At 50.1% G+C, this 24117-nt stretch overlaps 1 protein-coding gene across 1 annotated transcript in view; it reads right to left on the minus strand.

Annotated features, from left to right (window-relative positions):
* Positions 1–5197: 5197 nt before the first annotated feature.
* The window catches only part of MUC4 (mucin 4, cell surface associated), a 41069-nt gene continuing 22149 nt past the window's right edge, over positions 5198–24117 (minus strand). The window contains exons 13-29 of the mRNA XM_066346856.1: positions 23845–24024; positions 23535–23660; positions 22605–22724; positions 21841–22049; positions 21262–21340; positions 20672–20839; positions 20014–20112; positions 19398–19631; positions 17025–17165; positions 15409–15590; positions 13406–13565; positions 12342–12521; positions 11839–11912; positions 10644–10708; positions 10322–10560; positions 6760–6922; positions 5198–5808 (exon numbers count right to left, since the gene is read on the minus strand). Of these exons, the coding sequence (XP_066202953.1) occupies positions 5622–5808; positions 6760–6922; positions 10322–10560; positions 10644–10708; positions 11839–11912; positions 12342–12521; positions 13406–13565; positions 15409–15590; positions 17025–17165; positions 19398–19631; positions 20014–20112; positions 20672–20839; positions 21262–21340; positions 21841–22049; positions 22605–22724; positions 23535–23660; positions 23845–24024 (2606 nt within the window). The 3' untranslated portion in view covers positions 5198–5621. The remainder of the gene's footprint in view (positions 5809–6759; positions 6923–10321; positions 10561–10643; positions 10709–11838; positions 11913–12341; positions 12522–13405; positions 13566–15408; positions 15591–17024; positions 17166–19397; positions 19632–20013; positions 20113–20671; positions 20840–21261; positions 21341–21840; positions 22050–22604; positions 22725–23534; positions 23661–23844; positions 24025–24117) is intronic.

Below are 24117 nucleotides of genomic sequence, written 5' to 3' on the forward strand. Positions count from 1 at the left end.
ACCTGCAGCCTTCCATAGACTATACACATGGGGCTGCTCCAATACAAGATCCAGCAAGCCTAAAAACATTAAAACATTTGTTTACCCAACAATATGGTAAAAGAATGTTTAGATTTATTTTTTATTTTTTTATTTTATTTTTTAGAGAGAGAGAGATATAGGGACAGACAGACAAGAAGGGAGAGAGATGAGAAGCATCAACTCTATTGTGGCACCTTAGTTGTTCATTGATTGTTTTCTCATATGTACCTTGACTGGGGGGCTCCAGCCAAGCCAATGACCCTTTGCTCAAGCCAGCGACCAGGGGTTATGTCTATGATCCCACGCTCAAGCAGGTGACCTTGGGGTTTTGAACCTGGGTCCTCAGTGTCCGAGGCCTGCACTCTATCCACTGTGGCACCACCACCTATGTTTTGTTTTGAAAATTTAAAAAAGATTTTATTTATTTTTATTTAAGAGAGGAGAGAGAGAGAAGAGGGGAGGAGTGTTACATCCTGGCGAGATAGACTACAGCAGACCCAAAGTGAATTTTATAAGTTTTATTGCAGACCTGCACAGGGACTGCAGGCAACCCATGCAAGGGAGCACTGCAGCCAACCAAACCTGTGCAGCCAACAAACTGCGCAGGGACTGCAGCCCCCCAAACCTGCACAGGGACTGCAGCCCCCCAAACCTGCACAGGGACTGCAGCCCCCCAAACCTGCACAGGGACTGCAGGCAACCCATGCAAGGGAGCACTGCAGCCAACCAAACCTGTGCAGCCAACAAACTGCGCAGGGACTGCAGCCCCCCAAACCTGCACAGGGACTGCAGCTCCGAGCTTCTAAAATGGCTCCTTTTTATAGGGTGGCTATCTAGGATGAGCAAGCATCATACAGAAGCTGATGTGGCTGTTAGTCATTGGCTAGGGAGGTCGTGCGCAGTTACAGGGGGGGTATTACTCAGTGGAGAATTTCAAACATAAACTTCTGATAAGGGTCTCTGACTCAATGCAGGATGTTGCTGAACTCTTTGTTCTCAGCGTCACAGGGACCTTGTACACTCTTGGCAGCCCCAGCATGTCAGTACTCCTTGAATCTAACAAGGAGCAGCAAGCATCAACTCCCATATGTGCCTTGACCAGGCAAGCCCAGGGTTTTAAACTGGCGACCTCAGCATTCTAAGTCGACGCTTTTTCCGCTGCGCCACCGCAGGCCAGGCAAGTATGTTTCATTTTGTAAGAAACTGCCAAACTGTCTTCCAAAGTGGCTGTACCATTTTTCATTCCCACCAGCAATGAATGAGAGTTACTTTTGCACCATGTCCTCACCAGCATTTGGTGTTGCCAGCATTCTAGATTTTCGTCATTCTAATAATGGGTGTGTACTGATATCTCATTGTTTTAATTTGCAGTTTCCTAATGACGTGATGTTGAACATTTTTTCATATGCTTACTTACCATCCCTATATCTTATTTGGTGAGGTCTATGTTCAGGTATTTTGCCTATATTTCAATGAGATTATTCATTTTCTTATTGCATAGATTAATTGATTAATTTAAGTGAGAGGAGGGGAGGTAGAAAGAGAGACTCCTACATACACCCTAACCAGGATCCACCTGGCAACTCCTGTCTGGGTTGATGATCTACCTGCTGGGGCCATGCTTCCAACTAAGCTATTTTTAGTGCCTGAGGCAAAGACTCAAGGGAGCCATCCTCAGCGCCTCGAACCAACGTGATCAATCAAGCCATGTAAAGGATGAGAGAGAGAGAAAGAGAGAGAAAGAGAGGAGGGGGAGGGGAAGGGGTAGAGAAGCAGATGGTTGCATTTCCTGTGTTCTCTGACTGGGAATTGAACCCAGGACTTCCACATGCTGGATTGACACTTTACTATTGGCCAGGGCCTCGTATTGTATAGTTTTAAGAGTCCTTTGTATATTTTGAATAATAGTCCTTTGTCAGGTGTGTTTTTGCCAATATTTTCTCTCATTCTGTGCCTTGTCTTCTCATTTTCTTGACTTTGTCTGTCATAGAGCAGAAGTTTTTGATTTTAATGAAGTCTGCCTTCTTAGTTTTTTCTTTCATGGATCATGTCTTTGGTGTCATATCAGAAAGGTCATGAGCACACTCAAGTTCATCTGGGTTTCCTCCTATGTTATCTTCTAGGAGTTTTATACTTAGGTGTATAATCTATGTTTTGTGTTTTACGTTTAGGTCGCTAATCTATTTTGAGTTAATTTTTGTAAAAAGTGTAAGTAAGATCTGTGTCTAGATTCATTTTCTTGCATGAAAATGTTCAATTCCTCTGATACTATTTGTGGAAAAGATTATCTTTGCTTCATTATGTTGCCTTTGCTCCTTCATCAAAGATCATTTGCCTGTACGGGGGACCTCGGGTTATGACAGTCTCAACATACAACATTTATAGTTTACAACACTCACTCCCATAAAAACTTAAAAAAACTGAGATATGAGTGTTTCAGCTTACACCGTTAGCATTGTACTTACAGAGTACGTGGACAAACTATTTCCAGACTAGCCTAGAACAATTCTTTTTTTAAAAATTTTTTTATTTTTTATTTTTTTTATTTTTTCTGTTCTGAAGCTGGAAACGGGGAGAGACAGTCAGACAGACTCCCGTATGCGCCCGACCGGGATCCACCCGGCACGCCCACCAGGGGCGACGCTCTGCCCACCAGGGGGCGATGCTCTGCCCCTCCGGGGCGTCGCTCTGCCTAGACCAGAGCCACTCTAGCGCCTGGGGCAGAGGCCAAGGAGCCATCCCCAGCGCCCGGGCCATCTTTGCGCCAATGGAGCCTTGGCTGCGGGAGGGGAAGAGAGAGACAGAGAGGAAGGAGGGGGGGTGGAGAAGCAAATGGGCGCTTCTTCTATGTGCCCTGACCGGGAATCGAACCTGGGTCCCCCGCATGCCAGGCCAACGCTCTACCACTGAGCCAACCGGCCAGGGCTAGAACAATTCTTTAAGAAGGTAGAGAGGCCTGCAACAGATCTTCTGTCCTCTACATCAGCTGCTTCTCTAGATGACACACCTGTAGTACAGGTAGAATCATCTCCAGCGCCTCCTGCATGTTCCTTAGGCAATCCTGATTCACCTGACCCAGTATCTCCAGCACCTTCTGCAGGTTCTCCTGCCTCTCCAGCTTCTTCCTCCCAATAGGTCACTCTCTCCCACCTTGCAATGCTCCTTCCAGTGTGCAAGCCAACCATAAATAAAGGTAAGAAATATTTTTACACTATTTTTTTCTGTTACTACTGTACAGTGTATTTATCATTGCATATTAGACACACTGCAGAACCTGCTCTCTCCACAAAGGCGAATTCCACTGTCGATTCTTGCTGAAAAGCCCTATACTCCTCCTCTTTTTTTCTTTTAGCCATCTTCTTTGTCAAAAGGGTTTCTGCAGCCTGACCAAGCAGTGGCACAGTGAATAGAGCGTCAGACTGGGATGCAGAGGACCCAGGTTCGAGACCCCGAGGTTGCCAGCTTGAGTGCGGGCTCATCTGATTTGAGCAAAGCTCACCAGCTTGGACCCAACGTCACTGGCTTGAGCAAGAGGTTACTCGGTCTGCTGAAGGCCCACGGTCAAGGCACATATGAGAAAGCAATCAATGAACAACTAAGGTGTCGCAACAAAAAACTGATGATTGATGCTTCTCATCTCTCCCCCTTCCTGTCTGTCTGTCTCTATCTATCCCTCTCTCTGACTCTCTCTCTGTCTCTAAAAAAAACCCCACGAAAAACAAAAAAACAAACCAAAAAACGGGGTTTCTGCAATTAGCTAGCTGACTACTTGATTAAAAGGAGGGAAGTTTACTTCCTGACCTCACAACAACCCGTGTACATTACACATTATCCAATAAAAATTTGGTGTCCTGGAGGACAGCTGTGATTGGCTCCAGCCACCCACAACCATGAACATGAGTGGTAAGAAATGAATGGATTGTAATACATGAGAATGTTTTATATTTTTAACGTTATCATTTTTGTTATTAAAGATTTGTCTGTGAGCCAGATGCAGCCATTAAAAGAGCCACATCTGGCTCGCGAGCCATAGGTTCCTGACCCCTATTATAGAGAATTGATAGAACTTCTTCCTGAAATATTTGGTAGAATTTACCTGTGAACCCACTTGAGCTATGTGCTTAATTCTTTTTTTTTTTTTTTAATTTTTTTAAAATTCATTTTAGAGAGGAGAGAGAGAGACAGAGAGGGAGAGAGAGAGGTAAGAGAGAGAGAGAGAAGAGGGGAGGAGCTGGAAGCATCAACTCCCATATGTGCCTTGACCAGGCAAGCCCAGGGTTTCGAACCGGCCACCTCAGCATTTCCAGGTCAACACTTTATCCACTGCGCCACCACAGGTCAGGCTATGTGCTTAATTCTTGATAAGTGAATGCCAGGATTAAATTAATGTTGTTTTATATGGAGATATGATTACATTTTGAGGCATTTGAGGGTAAAGCCACAACCTTGCACATAAGAAAGGGGTTTCACCTGCTAGGAGAAGTCATTCTCTGTGTAAAGCCTACAGTTTGAAATCTCTGTTCAGATTCAAGATTGTGTTTCTGTGGAAACTTCCTCTAACACCATTACGCATCACCTACAAGAATGAACCTGAGCACCAGGTTTGTATCATGTGATCTCTTCTCCTACCCTATGGCCACAATTGATTGGACCAAAGATGGACAACTGACATAATTTGGACCAATCAGATGATCTCTTCAGGGATTTTGTATTTAAGACCAAAGTGCAGTTATCCAGTTTCTGCAGACAGTTGGAAACGAGGTGCGCCAGATACAGGAGTTGTGGGCCAGTTGTTGGAGTGTAAGTTATTTCTGCTAAGAGAGAAGGATAAGGTAGAAACTGATCTGGTTGCTGGGAACACGCAGGCAGAGTGGGGCTGCTGGACGGTGGGGTGGAGAAGCTCAGAAGGCTCTGCCTAGGGCAGGGGAAAGGACAGAGAAAGTGTGAAAGGTATCTCTGCCAGGGTCCTTGGAGGACCAAGCCTTGGCTTGTGTTGGGGTGAGCAGAAGAAAGTGATGTGGAGACAGAAGCAAGGGTCCAAGTCTGGGCTGGAGCAACTGAGCTTCCCAACGTGTTGTATGAGAGCTGAAGCAGGATGTGCTCTAACCCACCTCTGCTCCCCCAGCCCTCGGGCCTAGCTGTTAGTCAACAGAGGAAAGTAACAAATGGAACTTGGGGCTTTGCAAAGACAAAAAGAGAGGCTTTATTTAAATAGACTTTAATTAGAAGTAAACAAGAGAGTGTTAAGTGCAAATGCAGTTTGGTTTTTAAGTTAGAGCCATCACCCCATTATTAACTCTGGTGTGTGTGCGGGTGTGTGCAGGTTAGTGCCCTGCTTGTGTGTATGTCTGTGTGAGAATCCATCCGTTTATGTAGTAGATCTTTATGGCTTCTTCCAGCCCACCTCTGCGTCTGCTGATAAGTTATGCTCTTGTCTTTATCATTATTCATCCCTATTATTCATTCTCCTTGAAGACTCCTGAATTGCCTTCAGTCATCTTTTCCCGATCTCCCCAAAGCAAAGGCGCCTGGGAGTCTCCAGGTGAGCATGGGGTGGGGCTTGAGGTAACAGGCCACAGCAACGCCCTGGGGTTGAGGCTTCAGCTTTCTGAGTCCAGTGGGTAGGAGTACCTGAAGCCCCAGAAGCGCAGGCCCACAAACACCACGGCCCCGAGCAGCAAGAGGGCGCCCAGGACTCCAAAGAGAATGCCGAAGAAGGCGCCGAGTTTCATGCTCAGATGCTCACAGTGCTCGCCCCAGGGCGCGTAGATGGAGAAGGGCACACAGCTGGGGACAGAAAGAGGGGACACGGTCAGTGGGGGCGGGGCCAGAGGAGGTTTCCCACGACAAGTTGTGTTCCCCTTTAGAGGAAGAGACCCAGTCACCATGAGGTGGGGCTGAAGAGAAGGCACCGGGCAAAAGAGCAGACGTGATGTGACTTCTCAGGGGGTCAGCATCACCAGAGCGGCGGGGCGGGGCGGGGCTGGCCACAGGTGAGCACGCGCAGTCACAACCCCAACCCCGCCCCTAAGAGCTGGGCCCCGCCCTCGGCTCCACCCGCTCGCTCCTCCGACCGAGAGGAAATGCAGTGGGCACGCGTGTAGACGGATGGCGCTGATGTGACAAGGCGACAAGGCCCAGGTGCGCTGCCTTCTCCTCCTTAGCAGGCCTGCGGACGTAGTGCGTTCCCCCGTGGCAGCCCCACAAACAGTTAACTTATGTCCAAGGGGACACAGGGCTCCCGTTTGAGAGCACCCTCCCCCTGCCTGGTACTCTTAAGAAGGGGCAGGCCAGGCTTAGACACAAGGCAAAGGGTTCCTTTTTTCCACAAGGAGATAGCAGGGTGGTCACCCAAGAAGCAAAATCAGGTGGAAGAGTTTGACTTTGGAACCCATACCCTGCTACTTAACTTAATGGGTACCTTGGATAGGGTCCTTAACATCTCTGAGCTGAAGTTTTCTCGTCTTTAAAATGGTCATAATACCTATATAGTAGCTATTGCGAGTTTCAGAGGTAATAGGCACCGTTTATTCCCCACAGAGTAGGCACTCACACGTTTACTTTGCCATCATCCTTTTCTTTCTGATTCCTATTCTTTCCATAACAAGGGGAACCATTGTAATTTTCAGACATCCTGAGGGACCATGGACTTTCTGGACCCCTTGCAGTGTATTTGCCCATCTTGGATTCCCCAGCACTGTCCTCTGCCTCCTGCTCCCTGTGCGCCGTCTCACTCACCTGCAGCGGGGCCCATCAGGCAGGTGCTGGCACTGGCCTCCGTGCTCACAGTAGCCTTCACTGCACGGCGACACGCAAGTGAAGCCGTCCTGTGGGCTGTAGACCAGTCGGTAGTCCTTGTAGCCATTGCATTTTAAGTAAGTCTGCAGTGTGCTCTCGTTAACTGTAAGACACAGATGGACATAGAAAGCAATTCATTAGCACTAAATCTATACCTTTTCCATCAAGAATTCCATTTTAGGTACTTATCCTTAGAAATAATTGGAAGAGTGCACAAATACATATGTTCATGAAAGTCCAGAGCAGCATGGTTTAAATAGTAACAAAGCCAAAGTCAGCCAGCGACTTTGGGCTCCAAGCTAGTAACCTCTGGGCTCAAGCCAGAAGTTTTGTTAAATAAGGAATATTGTGCAACCAGTAAGCACCAAAGTAATGGAAAATGCATTGGATATGAGACTATGATTTAAAGTTAGCCAGACCTGAGCTGAAATTCAAAATCTACTACAAATTCTTAATTCTTTCAGCCTGTTTCTGTATCTTTAAAAGAAAATGATCCTGACCAGGTAGTGGCACAGTGGATAGAGCATCAGACTGGGATGCTGAGGACCCTGGTTTGAAACCCTGAGGTTACTAGCTTGACACGGGCTCATCTGGGTTGAACATGGATTCACCAGTTTGAGGACAGTGTCACTGGCTTGAATGTGAGATCATAACCATGACCCCCTGGTCGCTGACTTGAGCCCAAGGTTGCTGGCCTGAGAAAGGAGTCAATGGCTCAGCTGGAGCCCCCTAGTCAAGGCACATATGAAAAAGCAGTCAATGAACAACTAAAGCGCCGCAACTATGAGTTGATGCTTCTCATCTCTGCCCCTTCCTGTCTGTCTGTTCCTCCCTCTCTCTCTCTCTTTCTCTCTCTCTCTCTCAAAAAAAAAAAAAAAAAAAAGAAAGAAAGAGAAAATGATAATAGCATTTATTTTTCTGTGAAGTTTAAATGAGATAATATTCAGTATACTGGTTGACACAGTAAGCACTACTAATGGTCACTATTAGTATAACATTCTATTTAAAATATATTATACCATATTATATTAAAATATATGTATTATAAAATAATGCATCAAATGGGAATATGCACACAACATACAAGGTAATGTGTTCACAATTGTTTAATAAGGTTATCAAACACTAGGTATAATATGAGCCCTTTATTATAGAAAAATTTTGATCAGTGTGAAAATGTCTGCATAAAAGAAAAATCAGGATACTTACAAAATGGATTTGTCTCTGGGGATTGGAATTATAGCTGATTTTTTTCTCTTCTTTTTGTTAATTTTTGTTTCCTAAAGTTTATAGTTTATACCAGTGGTAGTCAACCTAGTCCCTACCACCCACTAGTGGGCGTTCCAGCTTTCATGGTGTGCGATAGCAGAGCAACCAAAGTATAAATAAAAAGATAGATTTAACAATAGTAAGTTGTTTTATAAAGATTTATTCTGCCAAACAGCGAAAATCCCACATAAAGTACTTGGTAAGTAATTATTATTATATGCCTTAACTTGCTGTAACTCTGCTTTATAAATTTTATAAAGTAAAGTTACTTCCCTACTTTATAAATCACCATTACTGTGGAACTGGTGGGAGGTTAGAAAATTTTACTACTAACAGAGATACAAAAGTGGGCGGTAGGTATAAAAAGGTTGACTACCCCTGGTTTATACAATAAACATATTTTACTTGTATAATAAAAACTACTGGTTTTTGTTTGTTTTCTTGAACAAAAGGCACAGTCTTGTCTTGGGTGGTTGTTCCCTTGTCCCCACTCCTACCGCACATGCACATAGTACAATAGTTCAGAGAATTTCCTATTGTGGCCCCCAAGAGGGACGAGGCTTAGCCTGCATTCCAGAAGAAGCTCTTGCTTGGCTCTGGACCCAAGTAATACAGCAACTTCTGCTGGATTTGGCATGGTCACTGCCCTGTTCTGTGTCTCACTCCTAAAACAGGGTGGGCTATTCCTTTACTTCTCTGACAAGCTTGTCAAACTGTCTCATTCCTGCTCCAGGATAGCCAAGGGCTGAAAGGGACCTTAGAAATCCCATCCCATTTTCTACATGGGGGGGTTGAATCCTAGACTGGGGATGCCTTTGCAAAGGATCACACCCCTCTAGGGAGGCTATCTCTGCCCCTGGGCTGAGACTGTACCTTAATATCTTCCAACTGAAGGACAAAGGAAAAAGGATGTCTTTGTTTATGTATATAAAGTACAATGGTGTTTTGGCTCTGCCTGGTTAGCTCAGTTGGTCAGACTGTCCCTAGTATGTCAAGGTTGCAGGATCTAACTCGAGTCAGGGCACACACAAGATCAACCAATGAATAAGAGGAACAATAAATCAATGTTTCTCTCTCCTTCTCCCTCTCTCTCTCAAATCAATAAAAAAAAGGTTTAAGTAAAATGGTATCTTAACAAAATCACTAATAATTTTACTAAAAGAAAGCAAACCATTAATGGTGGTTAGGAAGGCAGTGGTTGGTGTAATTGCTCTGTGAAACTATGTACATGGGGATTTATCAAGTACTATTTTGTGCTTCTGCTCTTGGACCTAGAAAGCTGGTGTAAAATGTTTACAATTGCTCTCAAAAATTGCAAACAAAAAGCCCTGGCTAGGTGGTTCAGTTGGTTAGAGCATCATCCCTATATACACCAAGGTTGTGGGGTTTGATCCCAGGTCAAGGCTCATATAAGAATCGACCAATGAATGCATAAATAAGCAGAACAAACAGATGTTTCTCTTTCTCTACAATCAATCAATCAATAAATCAAAATTTAAAAATTACAAAGAAACTAAATAACTTGCTTCTAGCAAGTAGAATACTTGACTGCTTTCTCATGTGTGCCTTGACCAAGGGGTTCCAGCTGAGCCTGTGACCCCTCGCTCAAGCCAGTGACCATGGGGTCATGTCTATGATCCTACGCCCAGTGGCCAGATGAGCCTGCATTCAAACTGGGGACCTTGGGGTCTTGAACCTGGGTCCTCTGCATCCCAGGCTGACTATCCACTGTGCCACCTCCTAGTCAGGTGCAAATAGAATACTCTTTTTTTTTGCATTTTCCAAAGTGAGAAGGGGGAAGGCAGACAGACTCCAGCATGCACCCAACCGGGATCCACCCAGCATGCCCACCAGGGGGCGGTGCTCACCCCATATGGGGCGTTGCTCTGCTGCAACCAGAGCCATTCTAGTGCCTGAGGTGGAGGCCATGGAGCCACCCTCAGTGCCCGGGCCAACTTTTGCTCCAATGGAGTCTTCGCTGAGGGAGGGGAAGAGAGAGATAGAGAGGAAGGAGAGGGGGAAGGGTGGAGAAGCAGATGGGTGCTTCTCCTGTGTGCCCTGGCCGGGAATTGAACCCAGGACTTCCACACGCCGGGCCGACACTCTACTGCTGAGCCAACCGACCAGGGCTAGAATACTCTTACTATGGGTTTGTATGGGCTATCTGGCAGGCTCCCTCTGTTTACCTCCTCCTTCAGCTATCCCTGTGACTGTCCCCAAGATAGCGACTCACAAAGCTTCACACTGAGCACTCCTCTCCTGGAGATGGCGTGGAAGACTACATTGTTCCTAGGCTGCTCACTCCTCTTCCACCTCCCAGGCCGGGCCTCCAGTAAAAATGCCTCCAGCACTGCGTCCAGCAGCCGGGTGTTTAGGAAGTCGATGACAGGCCCCCGAGGGCGGTACTGGAACTCCGAGGTGACGTCCCATTGTTGAAGGTAGCCTCCTGAAGCCAGTGCTGTTGGAGGGCCGCTGTATGGGAGGGGCAGAGTGAGGGACTAAGGGGTGAGGGTAAGAGGAGAGTTTGGGGACCAGACAGGAACAATACGACTTACATTTTTTCCACTTTGCTATTCCTGAAAAAGGCCCGCACATCCAGCTTCTCCAGTCTGTAGGCCACCTAGTGCAGAGGGTTAGGGGAATGGGGTGGGGGTGAGGCTCAGGTCAGAGAAGAGGCGCTTCCCATGTTAATGTATTCATTCATCCCTGTCTGTTTCCATCTTTGAATGAGAGCTCCAAGACCCCATCTCGTCCATTTCTGCGTTCTCACACCCAGCCTACCCCGTGACTGGCAAGGGTCCCTGATTAATAAAAGTTTCTTGGTGAGTTAAGGACTTTACATACCTCCCTCGACCCCCAGCCTCCTAGTGCAAGGGGAGAACCTGAGATGAATGGCCCCACCTTGCCTCTGATCCTTGACTTACGCACTCATTCCCTTCCCATATGTACAGTGCATATAGATTAGCTAGACGTAGGGGATGATCGGGGCTGGGATGTCAGCTTGATTTAGGAACAGTCCAGATTCAGAGTCCCACAGTCTGGGGCAGTAGACAAATGTCCACAGATTCTATGAGTGTAGATTGCTAGAGTAGTAGCAGTAGCAGCACCAGCAGCAGCAGTAGCAACAGTAATAGCAGCAGCAGGAGGAGGAGGAAGTATCGTAGTTTTTGAACACTTGTGTTTCAGGCACCATGCCAAGTACTTTACATATGTTATCATTTAAACCTTGACACAGGTACTATTATCATTTCTATTTTTATAGATGAGACATCAAATACTTTGTCTAATGAGTGGTAGAGCCTGGATATGAACCCAGGTCTGTAGGATTCTAGAGCCTCAATAACTCAACCACTGTGACTGAGGAATGGCTAGGGGATGGAATCCGAGAAAAGGGAGCCCTCTGTTCCCTCTGGGAAGTCAGGGAAGGCTTCCTGGAGGTGAAAGGCCTCTTGTGTTTCTTCCATATAATACCCAAGTACAGGTCTCCAGGGACTCTCAGATGGAGACTGGGGGGATACAGCCACCCTGGGCTCTGTTCATTTCAAGCTGGCCCTTCCAGCCCCCTTAAAGGTCTCTGTCCTGAAGCTTCTGCCTTCCTCACCAGGCCTTTCCTGGGGCAGAAGGCCCTTGTCTGCTCTGGTAATTGAATCTAGGTGGCTGATGAAACTGCAGAATGCACACGTGATGGCTAAGACCCTGCCCCAAGCCTCCAAGATCCTCCTCCCCCTCAGAGCCACCTGCAGCACTGACCGAGGCGTTGACCTCTGCTTCGGAGGCATTTTCTTCTTCTCTGAGAAAGAGCCGGATGATTCTTAAGGGAAGCTCTGGAGATGGGAGAAGCAGATTCATAATCTCTTTGTGAGTTTACCCCGACTTAGCCAAGAGGCCAGTTCAAGGAGACTGCTGATTCTACAGCGATCGGTCACCAGAGGATCAGCAGAAGAGGCTGAGTCTGCTGACCCTCACACTAGAGCTCGTTTGACTATGACCAGGGCTTCCCTGACTCTTCTCACTGAGCCATAAGGTCGCCTTCAGTCTTTTCTCGTAAGACCACTCAGGCCCGTGTCTCATGCTGGGACAGCTGCCCCCACCAGCTCTCCTAGCCTGCAAATTACTACCACCCAAGAGAAAGTTGGATTTCTGTCTGTGAGTTTGTGGAACTTTGCTCTGGGCCCCAAAGTCCCTCCACCCCCCATTTTTCCCCAAGAGGAAGAAGAGTGATGGTGACAGTGGTGGCAGCATCTGGTGACAACCTGAAATGATGGTTGGAGTGAAACTGTTCCCAGCCAGGAAGCATCGGGCATCTGTGAAGGCTGGTGGGCAGGTGCAGGTAGGTTGGCAGCCAAGAGTCTGGGAGATGTAGCAATGGCCGTGGTTGTAGCAGTAGTTCACAGGGCAGGACGTGTTCTGACAGAGTGTAGTGTCCTCCAGAGCTGCAGAGAGGGCAGAGGTCAGCAACACCATGCTGGGCAGCGGCAGAGAGCCCCACCCGTGGAAAGCTGCTCCCAAGACAGCTTGGTTTCTTTCCCCCAAAGCCCACTCAATCTACATTCCACCCGTGGGTCACTCTGAACCCTAAACTATCCTCCTCCCTTTTACAGGCACGTCTCTACTGAAAAACCTTTCTCCTCTACCAGGTGGTATTTGCCCACTTCTGCTGAGGGAAGAGGGGGTTAATCAGACCCTCCACGTCGGGAAAGGACCCAGAAGGCTTTCCCCACTTCCATCCCCTTTTCTGTCTTCAAAAGACTGTGGTTCTACCCACTCTGGCCTCTGCTCAGATTTCATTTGGGCTTAGTGGAAGCCTCACTGTGATTTCCCTCATCATGACTTCAGTGGCTCAGAGGTCAAGGAACAAATGGTGGGAGACCTCAAGGGGAATATGAGGCATCCCTGCCTCCCGCTGCCCATGACAGCTCCTCCAAGTTTCCTGATTGGAGGATGCAAAGACCCAGGCCTTGCATTTATGAAGACCCCAAGGAGCATGAGGGTCTAGGACGCCTCTGGTTTTCTGGCTCTGACAGAAATCTCTCTTCTCCAGGCCACCTTCAGCCTTTTGCCCTGGCTTTTCCCCACCAGTGTCTCAGGGTGGCCCTGCCCCAGCCTCCCCCACCACCCCATGCCTATACAATCTCTTCTCCGTCCACCAGACAGCCTTCCATGCCTACCCTACCTCCTGTCACACCCACCTGTTGTTGATCATTCTAAACACTTCCAAGAAAAGGAAAAGAAATGGTTTGCTTGTGGCTGTCTTGGACCCTCCAGGTGCCAACTGTCCCCAGAACCCTTTTTGGTCAGGGTCCCGTTATCAGCTTACGTGCACAGTGATGTCCGTCCCCAGTTAGATTTGGGGGGCAAGACTCGCAGCCCCTCCCAGGATTGCACTTCACGTTTGGGAAGCACTGCTCCTCACAGAGGTTGTTGGAGCGTTCACAGTAGAGACCGAAGGTGTTATTGTCACACTTGCAGCTGGCCACCTGGAATAAGTTGCTTATCACTGGGTGGTCAGGAGGCTGAACAATTAAGGGCACCTGGGCGTTTCAGTACTGACCCATTTGGTCTGAGAATCCATGGACCTTGAGTCCTTGTCTTATTTCGGCCAGCGTTCACTGAGCGCCTTCTTGGCCAGGCCCTGGGCCTTCGCGCCCCTGCCCAGAGGCACACCGTATGCCCCGGCCATTCTTTCCCTGAACCCCTCGGTCTGCCTGGCCCTGCCCCAGGTGTCTGGCTCTTCCCTCTCTCACCATATCTCCACGCCTGAAATCCTTTCTAGAGTAAGACGGGAGGGGGGGGGCTAAATAAATACATAAATAAATATTCTACTATCCCTTGAAAACTGGATCCCCTGAAAGCTGCAGTCTCCTGCTCATTTCCCCCTTGTTAACCCCGAAACCAAGAAGACAGAGCCTTGCTGCTCAGCACAACGAGAACACCTGTAACCGAGCAATGGCCCAGGGAAGGTAGCAGTTCTGGAAACCTCGTCACACTCGCTGGGCTCTCTTTTCTGACCCCTCTCCTGAGATGACGCTGGAAATCTCCCTGAAATGCAACTCCCCAACACTTTCTGCTTCCCAGACTGGATATTTTGGAATCTCTAGGATAATACATTGACTTTAATCTCTATTTTCCCCACTCACTATGTTTTCTTCTCTTCTCCAATCCCTGGGCTCCCCCACCTCTCTTCCTAACACCAGGATGGTGAGACCGCAGAGAGAAATGGTGTGCGGGGATTACACCCCCTTAGGGAAGATTCTGTTTCTTTTTTCTTTCTTTTTTTTTTTTTTTTGTATTTTTCTGAAGCTGGAAACGGGGAGAGACAGTCAGACAGACTCCCGCATGCGCCCGACCGGGATCCACCCAGCACGCCCATCACGGGCGACGCTCTGCCCACCAGGGGGCGATGCTCTGCCCCTCCTGGGCGTCGCTCTGCCGTGACCAGAGCCACTCTAGCGCCTGAGGCAGAGGCCAAGGAGCCATCCCCAGTGCCCGGGCCATCTTAGCTCCAATGGAGCCTTGGCTGCGGGAGGGGAAGAGAGAGACAGAGAGGAAGGAGGGGGGGTGGAGAAGCAAATGGGCGCTTCTCCTATGTGCCCTGGCCGGGAATCGAACCCGGGTCCCCCGCACGCCAGGCCGACGCTCTACTGCTGAGCCAACCGGCCAGGGCCGGGAAGATTCTGTTTCTGAGCACAGAATCTCAGAGCACCTCCCTGGGTCTGAAGAGGAGGGAGTATGGAGCTTGTAATCACTGTAGGCCGTGCCCAGGGGCCCACTTTCCTAACCCACATCTCAGTGCCTGCTTCCAGAAACACGGAGCTATGAACCACCGGGAACTCTAAGAAAGCCTGAGGTGAAGATTTCCTGCCAGACTGGCAGAATGGGAGCTGGGAGATGGAGATTCAGTTGAGCTGTAAGCTGTAGAGAAAGTTCTAATTTTCACATGAATAATTTTGTAGCCTGAGATTGGAATCCACACGCCTCACCTCCCACAGCTCCACCCTCATCCCAACGCACACTACCACAGAGGGGCTGACCACATCCCTCCAGTTCCCACTGCCTTCCCCTCAGAGGGGCTGACCACATCCCTCCAGTTCCCACTGCCTTCCCCTCAGAGGGGCTGACCACATCCCTCCAGTTCCCACTGCCTTCCCTTCAGAGGGGCTGACCACATCCCTCCAGTTCCCACTGCCTTCCCCTCAGAAGGGCTGACCACATCCCTCCAGTTCCCACTGCCTTCCCTTCAGAGGGGCTGACCACATCCCTCCAGTTCCCACTGCCTTCCCTTCAGGACGGAAACCTCCCCCAGCCCCTCCCAGCACTCACCTGCAGGGAGGAATTGCCCACCCTGCTGGTCTGGTTGTATGAACACTGGTCCTTGCCCTTGCAAGCACAGACCACGGTCTTCGGCTGGAGCACAGATGCTAAGTTGTTCTTGACATTTCTTGCTACAATCTCCAGAGTGAACGGTTCCAGCGAGTTTGGCGTCCATAGCAATGTCCCATTCTCTGCCCCAGGGAAGGAAGACGAGACGGTGGGAAGGTGGAAGCCTCGTCTTCTCTGCTGTCCGACATGACTTGGCATCTAACACCCTGAGAGCTGATGCTGGACCTTCCCCGCCTCTCTCAGACCAGCCCTCAAACCTCATCGGGCATTTCCTTGAGCAAGGCTGGTTTCCTGGGGTCATCCTGGGCATGCTCCAAGCTGGGGGAAGCACCTAACGAACTGATTATAGGGTGGAACTCCCCATAGAGGGGAAAGCAGTTGCCTCCTGAAGAAACCCCCAGAGAGCAACCTGCTGGGCCTGCACCAGGGTGGGACATCCAGGGGGGATGGAGGATGAAGGCCAGGCTACACCCCAGGCAGCACCGCAGGCAAACTGGCTTCACCTTCACGGCAGCCCACCCCTTGCCCTGAAGTCTCGCCCATTCCTCTCACTTCCTGGACCTTAGACCAGCCACCCCTTCAGACACCAGTTTGTACTGAAAGCACCATTATGTTTCAAGAAGGACTCTTTTGATCAAACCTGTCTCATGTTTTTCAAGAAAATAGGAAAGACTCCTTAAAACATCAGGTTAGGGGGAACTGATAGTAGGAGCAGACAAGAGTAACTTCCAAGCCACCACTCTTCAGGAGACGAGTCCAGTGGAGGAGAAAATCTCCTGATGCCCTTGTCTGTCCCTGTGAGGATGCCACATGGAGCAAAAGCCTGCAGACGAAGCAGTCCCTTCTTATGCGCAGAGAAAGAAAATGAGGAAGAGAGGTGCTCAGAGCTCAGAATATGGTCCCTAAGGGCTTTGGTTTAGCAAAGAACAGTCACCAGCATAATTAGTGCTGGCAACAGAAGGCAAACTGCATCCTGTGGGCTTTCACACTTTGAGTCAGTCATAGTTGCAGGCCTGGGGGTCTCCATACCATTACTGAGAAATAGAGAGAAGGAGCTTTGCTTTGTCCCAGCACAAAAAATCAGACAAGAAGAGACAAAGGTAAACATAATAGATAAATGTAAAAATAGTTACAAATGTTCTAAACAAAAGTATTTGTATTTCTTTACATATTGTTCTACATTATATCCTTTTAAAAAGTAGATATAAAAATGTTTTAAATTAGTATTTCTTAGTTATACTTTATTCTAATAATTTGGTGATTACACAGAGATGGTTAAAGGCGATTGCATATTATTAGACTGAGATGAAATGATCCTCAAATCAGGTGTACATGCTCCGAGTCAGTCTAGCTCTCTAGCTAAGTCTCCATAAGTCCACCACTATTCCCTGTGGGGGTGGCCACCTATTTGAATGATAGGAATCATTTCTAAGAAATGCTAGGCCTGAATATTCCAATGGAAAAGTGACATGAAGTTGCACAGGGTATAATAATGCAAAATTACCCCAAGCTTGACTCTGAACCTATTCCCTATGCCCACAACCAAACATTCTTACCCAAAATATTGAGGTCGTCAGTGTGGTCGTTTCTAAGAGTGAATGTGACATCCTTAGAGCTGCTGGTGTAGTCGATCTGCACGGTCTGGCCCATGTAGGCTTCTACCACATCGGGACCATCGATAGACGGCGGGTTCTGATCTGGAACACAGAGTGGGGATTTGGGGCCTGAGGTAGGACACTCCCCTGACTGTGGGCCTCTTTTTTTTTTGTTTAAGTGAGAGGAGGGGATATGGAGAGACAGACTCCTGCATGTGCCCAGACTAGGATCTATCTACCTGGCAACCCCCATCTGGGGCTGATGCTCAAATCAACTGAGCTATCCTCAGCACCCGGGGTGATGCTCAGACCAACTGAGCTATCCTCAGCACCCGGGGTGATGCTCAGACCAACTGAGCCACTGGTTGTGGGAAGGGAAGAGGGAGAGAAGGGGGAGAAAGAGGGGAAGAGAAGCAAACAGTCATTTCTCTTGTGTGCCTTGACCGGGTCCTGGGACTCCCACATGCTGGACTAACTCTTTATCCACTGAGCCAACGGCCAGGGCCATGGGCCTCTTCTTTCTTTCTCTGGACTTCTAGCTTGTCTAAGGCATTCACAGGACTGTGACCCACCTCCCGAAGTAAGAATTACTCTGTGTACCTGTTCTCAGACCTATGCAGAGCAGGTTGGGGCTTACTGCCCACCTGGCCAAATCTTTATTCTCTCCTTATCTTCCCCCAAACATGATCATTTCAAGATCTCAAGATCTTTCCTGATCAGAGTGCTATGTTGGGCTTGGTATGAAGTGAATCCAAAAACAAAGTTGTTCAGACCATCATAGCCTTTTTTTTTTTTTTACCTTTGAAAGAGGGCTAAAAACCATGAAGGTAATATCTAAGCGGGTATTGCATTTGTCAGGAAATAGGGAGTTAAATCTTTTCACTGGTCTCTGGTTTTTGGAGCCGGGCTATATTCATCTTATTTTTTGTTCATTCATTCAGTCAGTCACTTGTTAAAGTATTTATTGAACACCTACTATGTGGCTGGCACTGTTCCAGGTAGTGAGTACACAGCAATGAACAAATCATAAAAAAGATACTTATGAAAATTAGAAAATATGTTTGATAGTTATAAATGCAAAGAAGAAAAAAATAAAGCAGGAAAAGTGACTAGGGACTGTGGGTGTGAGGTTTTAGACAGGCTAGTTAAGAAAGGTGACTTTTTTTTTTTTTTGTGTGTATTTTTCTGAAGCTGGAAACGGGGAGGCAGTCAGACAGACTCTCGCATGCGCCCGACTGGGATCCACCCGGTACGCCCACCAGGGGGCGATGCTCTGCCCATCTGGGGCATTGCTCTGCTGCGACCAGAGCCATTCTAGCTCCTGAGGCAGAGGCCACAGACCCATCCTCAGCACCCGGGCCAACTTTGCTCCAATGGAGCCTTGGCTGCGGGAGGGGAAGAGAGAGACAGAGAGGAAGGAGAGGGGGAGGAGTGGAGAAGCAGATGGGTGCCTCTCCTGTGTGCCCTGGCCGGGAATCGAACCCGGGACTTCCACACGCCAGGCTGACGCTCTATCACTGAGCCAACCGGCCAGGGCCAAGAAAGGTGACTTTTAAACAGAGACTTGAAGGAGGTGAGGGGCAAGCCCGCGGTTGTCTGGTGGAAGGGTGTTCCAGGCAGAAAGAACAGCATGTGTAGAGTTTCAGAGTTAAAAATTAGTCTGGCAGCCCTGGCCAGTTGGCTCAGTGGTAGAGTGTTGACCCAGAGTGTTGAAGACCCGGGTTCAATTCCCAGTCAGGGCACACAGGAGAAGTGACCATCTGCTTCTCTACTCCTCCCTTTCCTCCTACTCTCTCTTTCTGTCCCTCTCCTGCAGCCATTGCTCATTCAAGCAAGTTGGCCCTGAGCACTGAGGATGGCTCCATGGCCTTGCCTCAGGCACTAAAGTAACTTGGTTGCTGAGCAACAGAGCAACAGCCCCAGAAGGGCAGAGCATTGCCCCATAGGGGGCTTGCCGGGTGGATCCAGTAAAGGCACATGCGGAGTCTGTCTCTCTTCTTCTCCACCTCTCATTTAATAAATAATAATAATAATAATAATAATAAATAGCGAGTCTGGCATGTTTGGAGGACACAAAGAAGCCAGTGGAGCTGCAGTGGAGAGAGGGAGGAGGGAGGGCTTGGATATTTCAAGGAGCAGTTTAGATAAAGCTTTGAAGGTCGTCCTAAGAACAGAATGAGCTGAGTAATCATGGGAGGGTTTGAGCAAAGGAATAATTTGAGCCAAGGAATCTGGTAAATTTTGAAATGTATAACTTAAGAGAGTGTCATGGAAGGTAGCTCCTCATCTGCCCCCTAACTCTGAAAACGCCTCTCTGGGCCTCATGCCACTTACTGAGGGTATTGTTCATCTGCTGGTAGCTTTGCAAGAGCATCTCAGTGTTCAGTCCAGTCCTTCTGTTTCCTGTGGCCAGGGTGTCATAGATGCATTGTTCAACTCCATTACACTGGGAGGTCAAGTCTTTATTCAAGGAGTTGTTTTTCAACAGTTGGGAAAAGAAGACAGGGGTGAAGTTGGAAGGCAGGTGGTCGTCCCTCTTGCCAAGGAGGCTTGTTCCGTTGATTTCCCCTGTAACACACGAGGTTCGATGGTGGTGGCACCAGGCGCAGGCCTCCAGCTGTGTTTCTGCAGTGCCCACCCCTTATCCTCACTTTGTATGGCATGGAGGGGAGAGGGGACATGAAAGGACCAGTTGACTTTGGCTTCTGAGTATGGAAATCCTGTTGTAGTGATTGAGGGCCACCCAGTTCCCCTGTCCTCTCTTCCAGGTAGAGAGACACAGGTGGGAGGCAGGTGGGGCAGACATCTGGGGTGGCACAAGAATCCTCAGTGTCTCCTCCTCACTTTTCCACCTCTCCCTTATGAAGGACAGAGGTCTGGGTCCCACAGGCCTGAGGGAGACATCCTGGCCCTGTCCCCTCTACCCCAGCACTCTGAAGTCCATACTCACAGGTCATTCCGTAGTGAAAAAGCATCTCTTCAGTGCCATTATGAACAGTGGTGCCATTGGGCATCCTGAAGTCGTCATCTGGATTGCCATTCCAGACTCCTGAAAGATAGAGTAGGGGGTTGGCCGCCCTGGGTGGTGGTTCTCCCATTCCCTGGGGAGCACAGGTCATGCTCAAGGTGTGAGAAGGGCAGGGCGCCAGGAAGCATCTTTCTGTTACATCTGTTCTTGGTTCAGTCTTCTGGGAGGAGGGTAGAGGATGGGCCAGACCCCCAGAGCTCACCCCTCGGCTTTATGGAGAGAAGAGGAGAGAAGGAAGGAGTGGAAGCAACAAAAGGTAGTATGGGAAAACGGGAGGCGTAGGGAGAAGGGTTGCTGGCTCCATCCTTCTCAGAGCCCGTCTTGGATGTTCCCATGGCTGCCCCGGAAGTGGAGCTTTAGGAGGACAGGAAGTGAGTCTCAGGGGTAGCTGAAGAGGTCCCTGTCCTTCCTTGTTGCTCTGTGCCCACAAGATTCTTTCAAGGAGGGAGGTTAAGAAAAGGAAACAGCTGGGCTGTCTGCAGGCCAATGGCAGGGGATGGGGGAGAGACACTGGGGTTCTGGGTGTCTGAGCTCCTGTTGTGGCCACTGCCTCCGAGGCAGGGTCCTGTCTGCTTCTTACCCAGGAGGCCCTCTGTGTGGTTTCGGTACTCCTCTGGGAGGATGCAGGAGGCATGGAGGATGTTGGAGAGAGCAATCACCGAGATGACCACCGTCCCATCTAAGCTGGCTAACACCCGGGAGCCATTGCGGGTCATTACGATTCCAGTGGTGGTGAAGTTTTCCTGGTCTAGAAGGTTGGGAGACATATAAGGAGGAAACCAGCGTTGGGTCCCTCCCTGCAGGCTCAAGACTTGGCAGTGTTGAAGTTCAAGATGCAGAGAGGAGACTGGGAGCAGCTCTGGGATGTCCTTCTCCAGTGGTCCCCAAACCAAACCAACAGGGCACCCCTCAAGGCCACACCCTCCACTGATACTTGGGGACTGAAGACAGGGGCTGCCACAGAGAGGCTGTCACAGCACCGGAGGAGGGACAGGAGTGAGGAGGGAGTGCTTAATGCCCTGCTCCCGGGGGAAGAGGCTGTTCAGGCACTGCTGACAGGACAGCATGGCGGCCACCACTCTCTTCTGCCCAGTGCTGCCTCCACACCCCATCGCACTGCTCCTAGGCAGGGGGCCACCCCCCGGACCCTCACAGCTGTCCCCAGCCTACCTTCTCCTCTTTCAAATGTCACAGTCTTGTTATTGAGCCGCACGCGGACTGTGTCGTTGGGCTCAAGGAACCACTGAACCTGAAAGGACATTGGAGGAGGACTAAGCCTGACCCGCTGCTGGGCTCCAAGGCTGAGGAAAAAGGCTGTGAAGAGCTCAGAACCTGGGCCCTGGATGAAAGGGAAGGTGATGGAGCGTGTGACTCGGAGGTTTTTCTGCCTAATGCCTATGAAGGCTTAGCATGGGCCAAGCTCTGAGCTAGGCACACAGCTTAGATTATCTCATTATGTCTCACAACAGCCCTGTGAGGTAGGTAATATTACCCCCATTTTACTGTAAGGAAACTAAGGCATTGGAAGTTAAGTCATGTCTTCAGTCACATAGTTGGTGGACCCTGGATCCTAATCTTGTGTCTCCAGGGTTGACTCTTAAAGTATACATCAGCAGGAGGTGTCCTCCCCTCACCCAGGCCCTTCCCTTCCTCCCTCTCTTCCCTTCCTGGGCCTCTGTCTCCAGCGGAAGTTCCCTGAGGGCTCTGTGGGAAGGAGACAGGGATGCTGAGCGCCCGTGCCTCACTCACTGTGATGGGGGCCAGGCCGCTGGAGCTGTACTGAGCAGCAAAGGCGATGAAATTAGTGGCCTGGGCTGAGCCGGTCTGGGCAGTGCGGCCCTGCAGCAGGAAGGAGGAGTTTCCATCCCTGGCCCTGACCAGCAGGAAGTCCCCCAGCCCATTGAAGGTGTAATTGGCACCGTCCAAGGTGGTGATGTGGGGGTCCCCGAACATCCAGGCTGGGAAAAGGAGGCACCACATTGGCATGTCAGATGACAGAAAGGTCTGAGATTCCCCATGGCCCCAGGTAGACTGAAGCCTGGGGAGCTGTTCACGGTTTACAGAATCCTCCTTGGAAGCCCTCTTGCATTTCTGTGCCCCCACCCCACCCATGTCTGCTCATCCTTTCCCACCCCCCATTCCCAATACCATGTACAAAGCCCCCACCCACCCATGTCTGCTCATCCTTTCCCACCCCCCATTCCCAATACCATATACAAAGCCCCCACCCCACCCATGTCTGCTCATCCTTTCCCACCCCCCATTCCCAATACCATGTACAAAGCCCCCACCCCACCCATATCTGCTCATCCTTTCCCACCCCCCATTCCCAATACCATGTACAAAGCCCTTCTGTTTGCTCTCCACTGAACAACAGAACCATCTCCACCTTCCCTTGGAGCCACAGCCTTGCTCCGGGAATCGAGTGCAGCCCTTGTCCAGGCCCCGAGAGGCTACCCCTCCCCAGGTCCTCTGCTTTGGGCCTGTCCCAGGGCGGGCCCCAGCGGACTCACCGGGCCTTGGGGGTTGGTACCCAAGGCAGCTGATGCGGGGCCGCCTTTGTTGGTACAGTGCGCAGAAGGAGGGCCGGTCATTCCAGCGGCAGCACCAGTTCCACGGCTCCAGTTCTTGCTCTGTGGAGAAGAGCAGCGTGTTGAAAGGTGGGTGGGACACGGAGGGCCTGCAGAATCCCTTGGAAGGTTCGTGGGGCAGTATGATGTGGGTGGCAAGGGCGTGGTTTGGGAACCAGGCATACCTCAGTTCAGATCCCTTCCTGCTCGATGACCTTAGGCCATGGACCAGTGACGGTCTCTTTTGCAGGCTTGTTGCAGCCAAGCCCCCGGGTGGGCCCGCTCAAGGTTGGAAATGAAGAACTTACTTCCTTGAAGGGTGGGGTGCTGAGTCTCACTGTTCTCAGTGCAGGGAGGGGGAGGATGTGGCTGATGATCTGGGACTAAGGAGGCTGCTTGGATTACAGGGAGGAGGGGGAGGACGCACATCATCTGTCCCACTACACCTCTGCCCTCTAGCTGTTCTGAAGAGTCTAAGAAGATGACTCCGTGTCTTTCCCTGGATGACTCTATGTCTTTCCCTGAACAGCCTGCTAATATGGCTCCAGAGGAACAGGATCAGACCAGGTTCCCTCCCCTTCCCTGGGAAGATACCCCCCTCTGGGCTGGGGTTACGGGGCCAAGTGGAGATGTGGCAGAAGGCACTCAGTCATAAACCCCTAAGATGCCAGCTGGAAGGGATGTTGGGAGCTGCCTAAGTTTACAAGATCAGGAAACTGAGGGCCAGAGCAGGAAGGAACTGGGAAGGATGGGGACAAAAGGCTTCATCCTGTGGGTCCCACTGCTTGGTGTGGAACCCGTGGCTGGCCTCTGACAGGGAAGAGCAGAGAGCTCCAGAGGAGGCGGGGTGGAGACCTGTGGGGACACACATACCCAGATGCGAAGGACTCCACACTCTCCAGCCCTGGAGAAGCTCTCCCCATGGTCCGTAGCTGCAGCACACGCCCCCGCGCCAGGAGGAGAAGCTGCACAGCTGCCTGCTGCTGAGCCCCCACCAGCCTGCAACAAGGGCACACACCCTCAGGCCCAGGACGCTTGTGGTGGGGGCAGGATGGGGGCGGGGTGTTTCTGGGGAGGGGCTGAGGGTGCCTCAAAAGGGACAGGTTAGGCATGACCAGAGGGGTGGTGGGTGGGTTTGTGGGGGACAGTGGGGATGCCCCGAGAGACAGGAAGGAGTTGTCACCTATGTGGATGCGCTGGAAGCGGAAGTCCCATACTCCCTGCTGCCAGGAGCAAGGGCAGGAGATGTGGTTCCAGCCCCAGCTGTGCCACTGAGGCTGCCTCTTCAACCACTGCAGGCACTTGAGACGGTAGTTGGGTCTTTCTTCCCTGTGTAGCCGGTAGACCTGCAGCCCTCTGAGGCCTGGGGGAGCAAAGGATCTAGGGGTTATCCTGGGGCCTGGGGCCATGCCAGGCCTGGGGCTATGCTAGGGCTGGGGCCATGCAGGGCCTGGGG

Source organism: Saccopteryx leptura, chromosome 8, assembly GCF_036850995.1.
Source record: "Saccopteryx leptura isolate mSacLep1 chromosome 8, mSacLep1_pri_phased_curated, whole genome shotgun sequence".
Classification (NCBI taxonomy): Eukaryota; Metazoa; Chordata; class Mammalia; order Chiroptera; family Emballonuridae; genus Saccopteryx; species Saccopteryx leptura.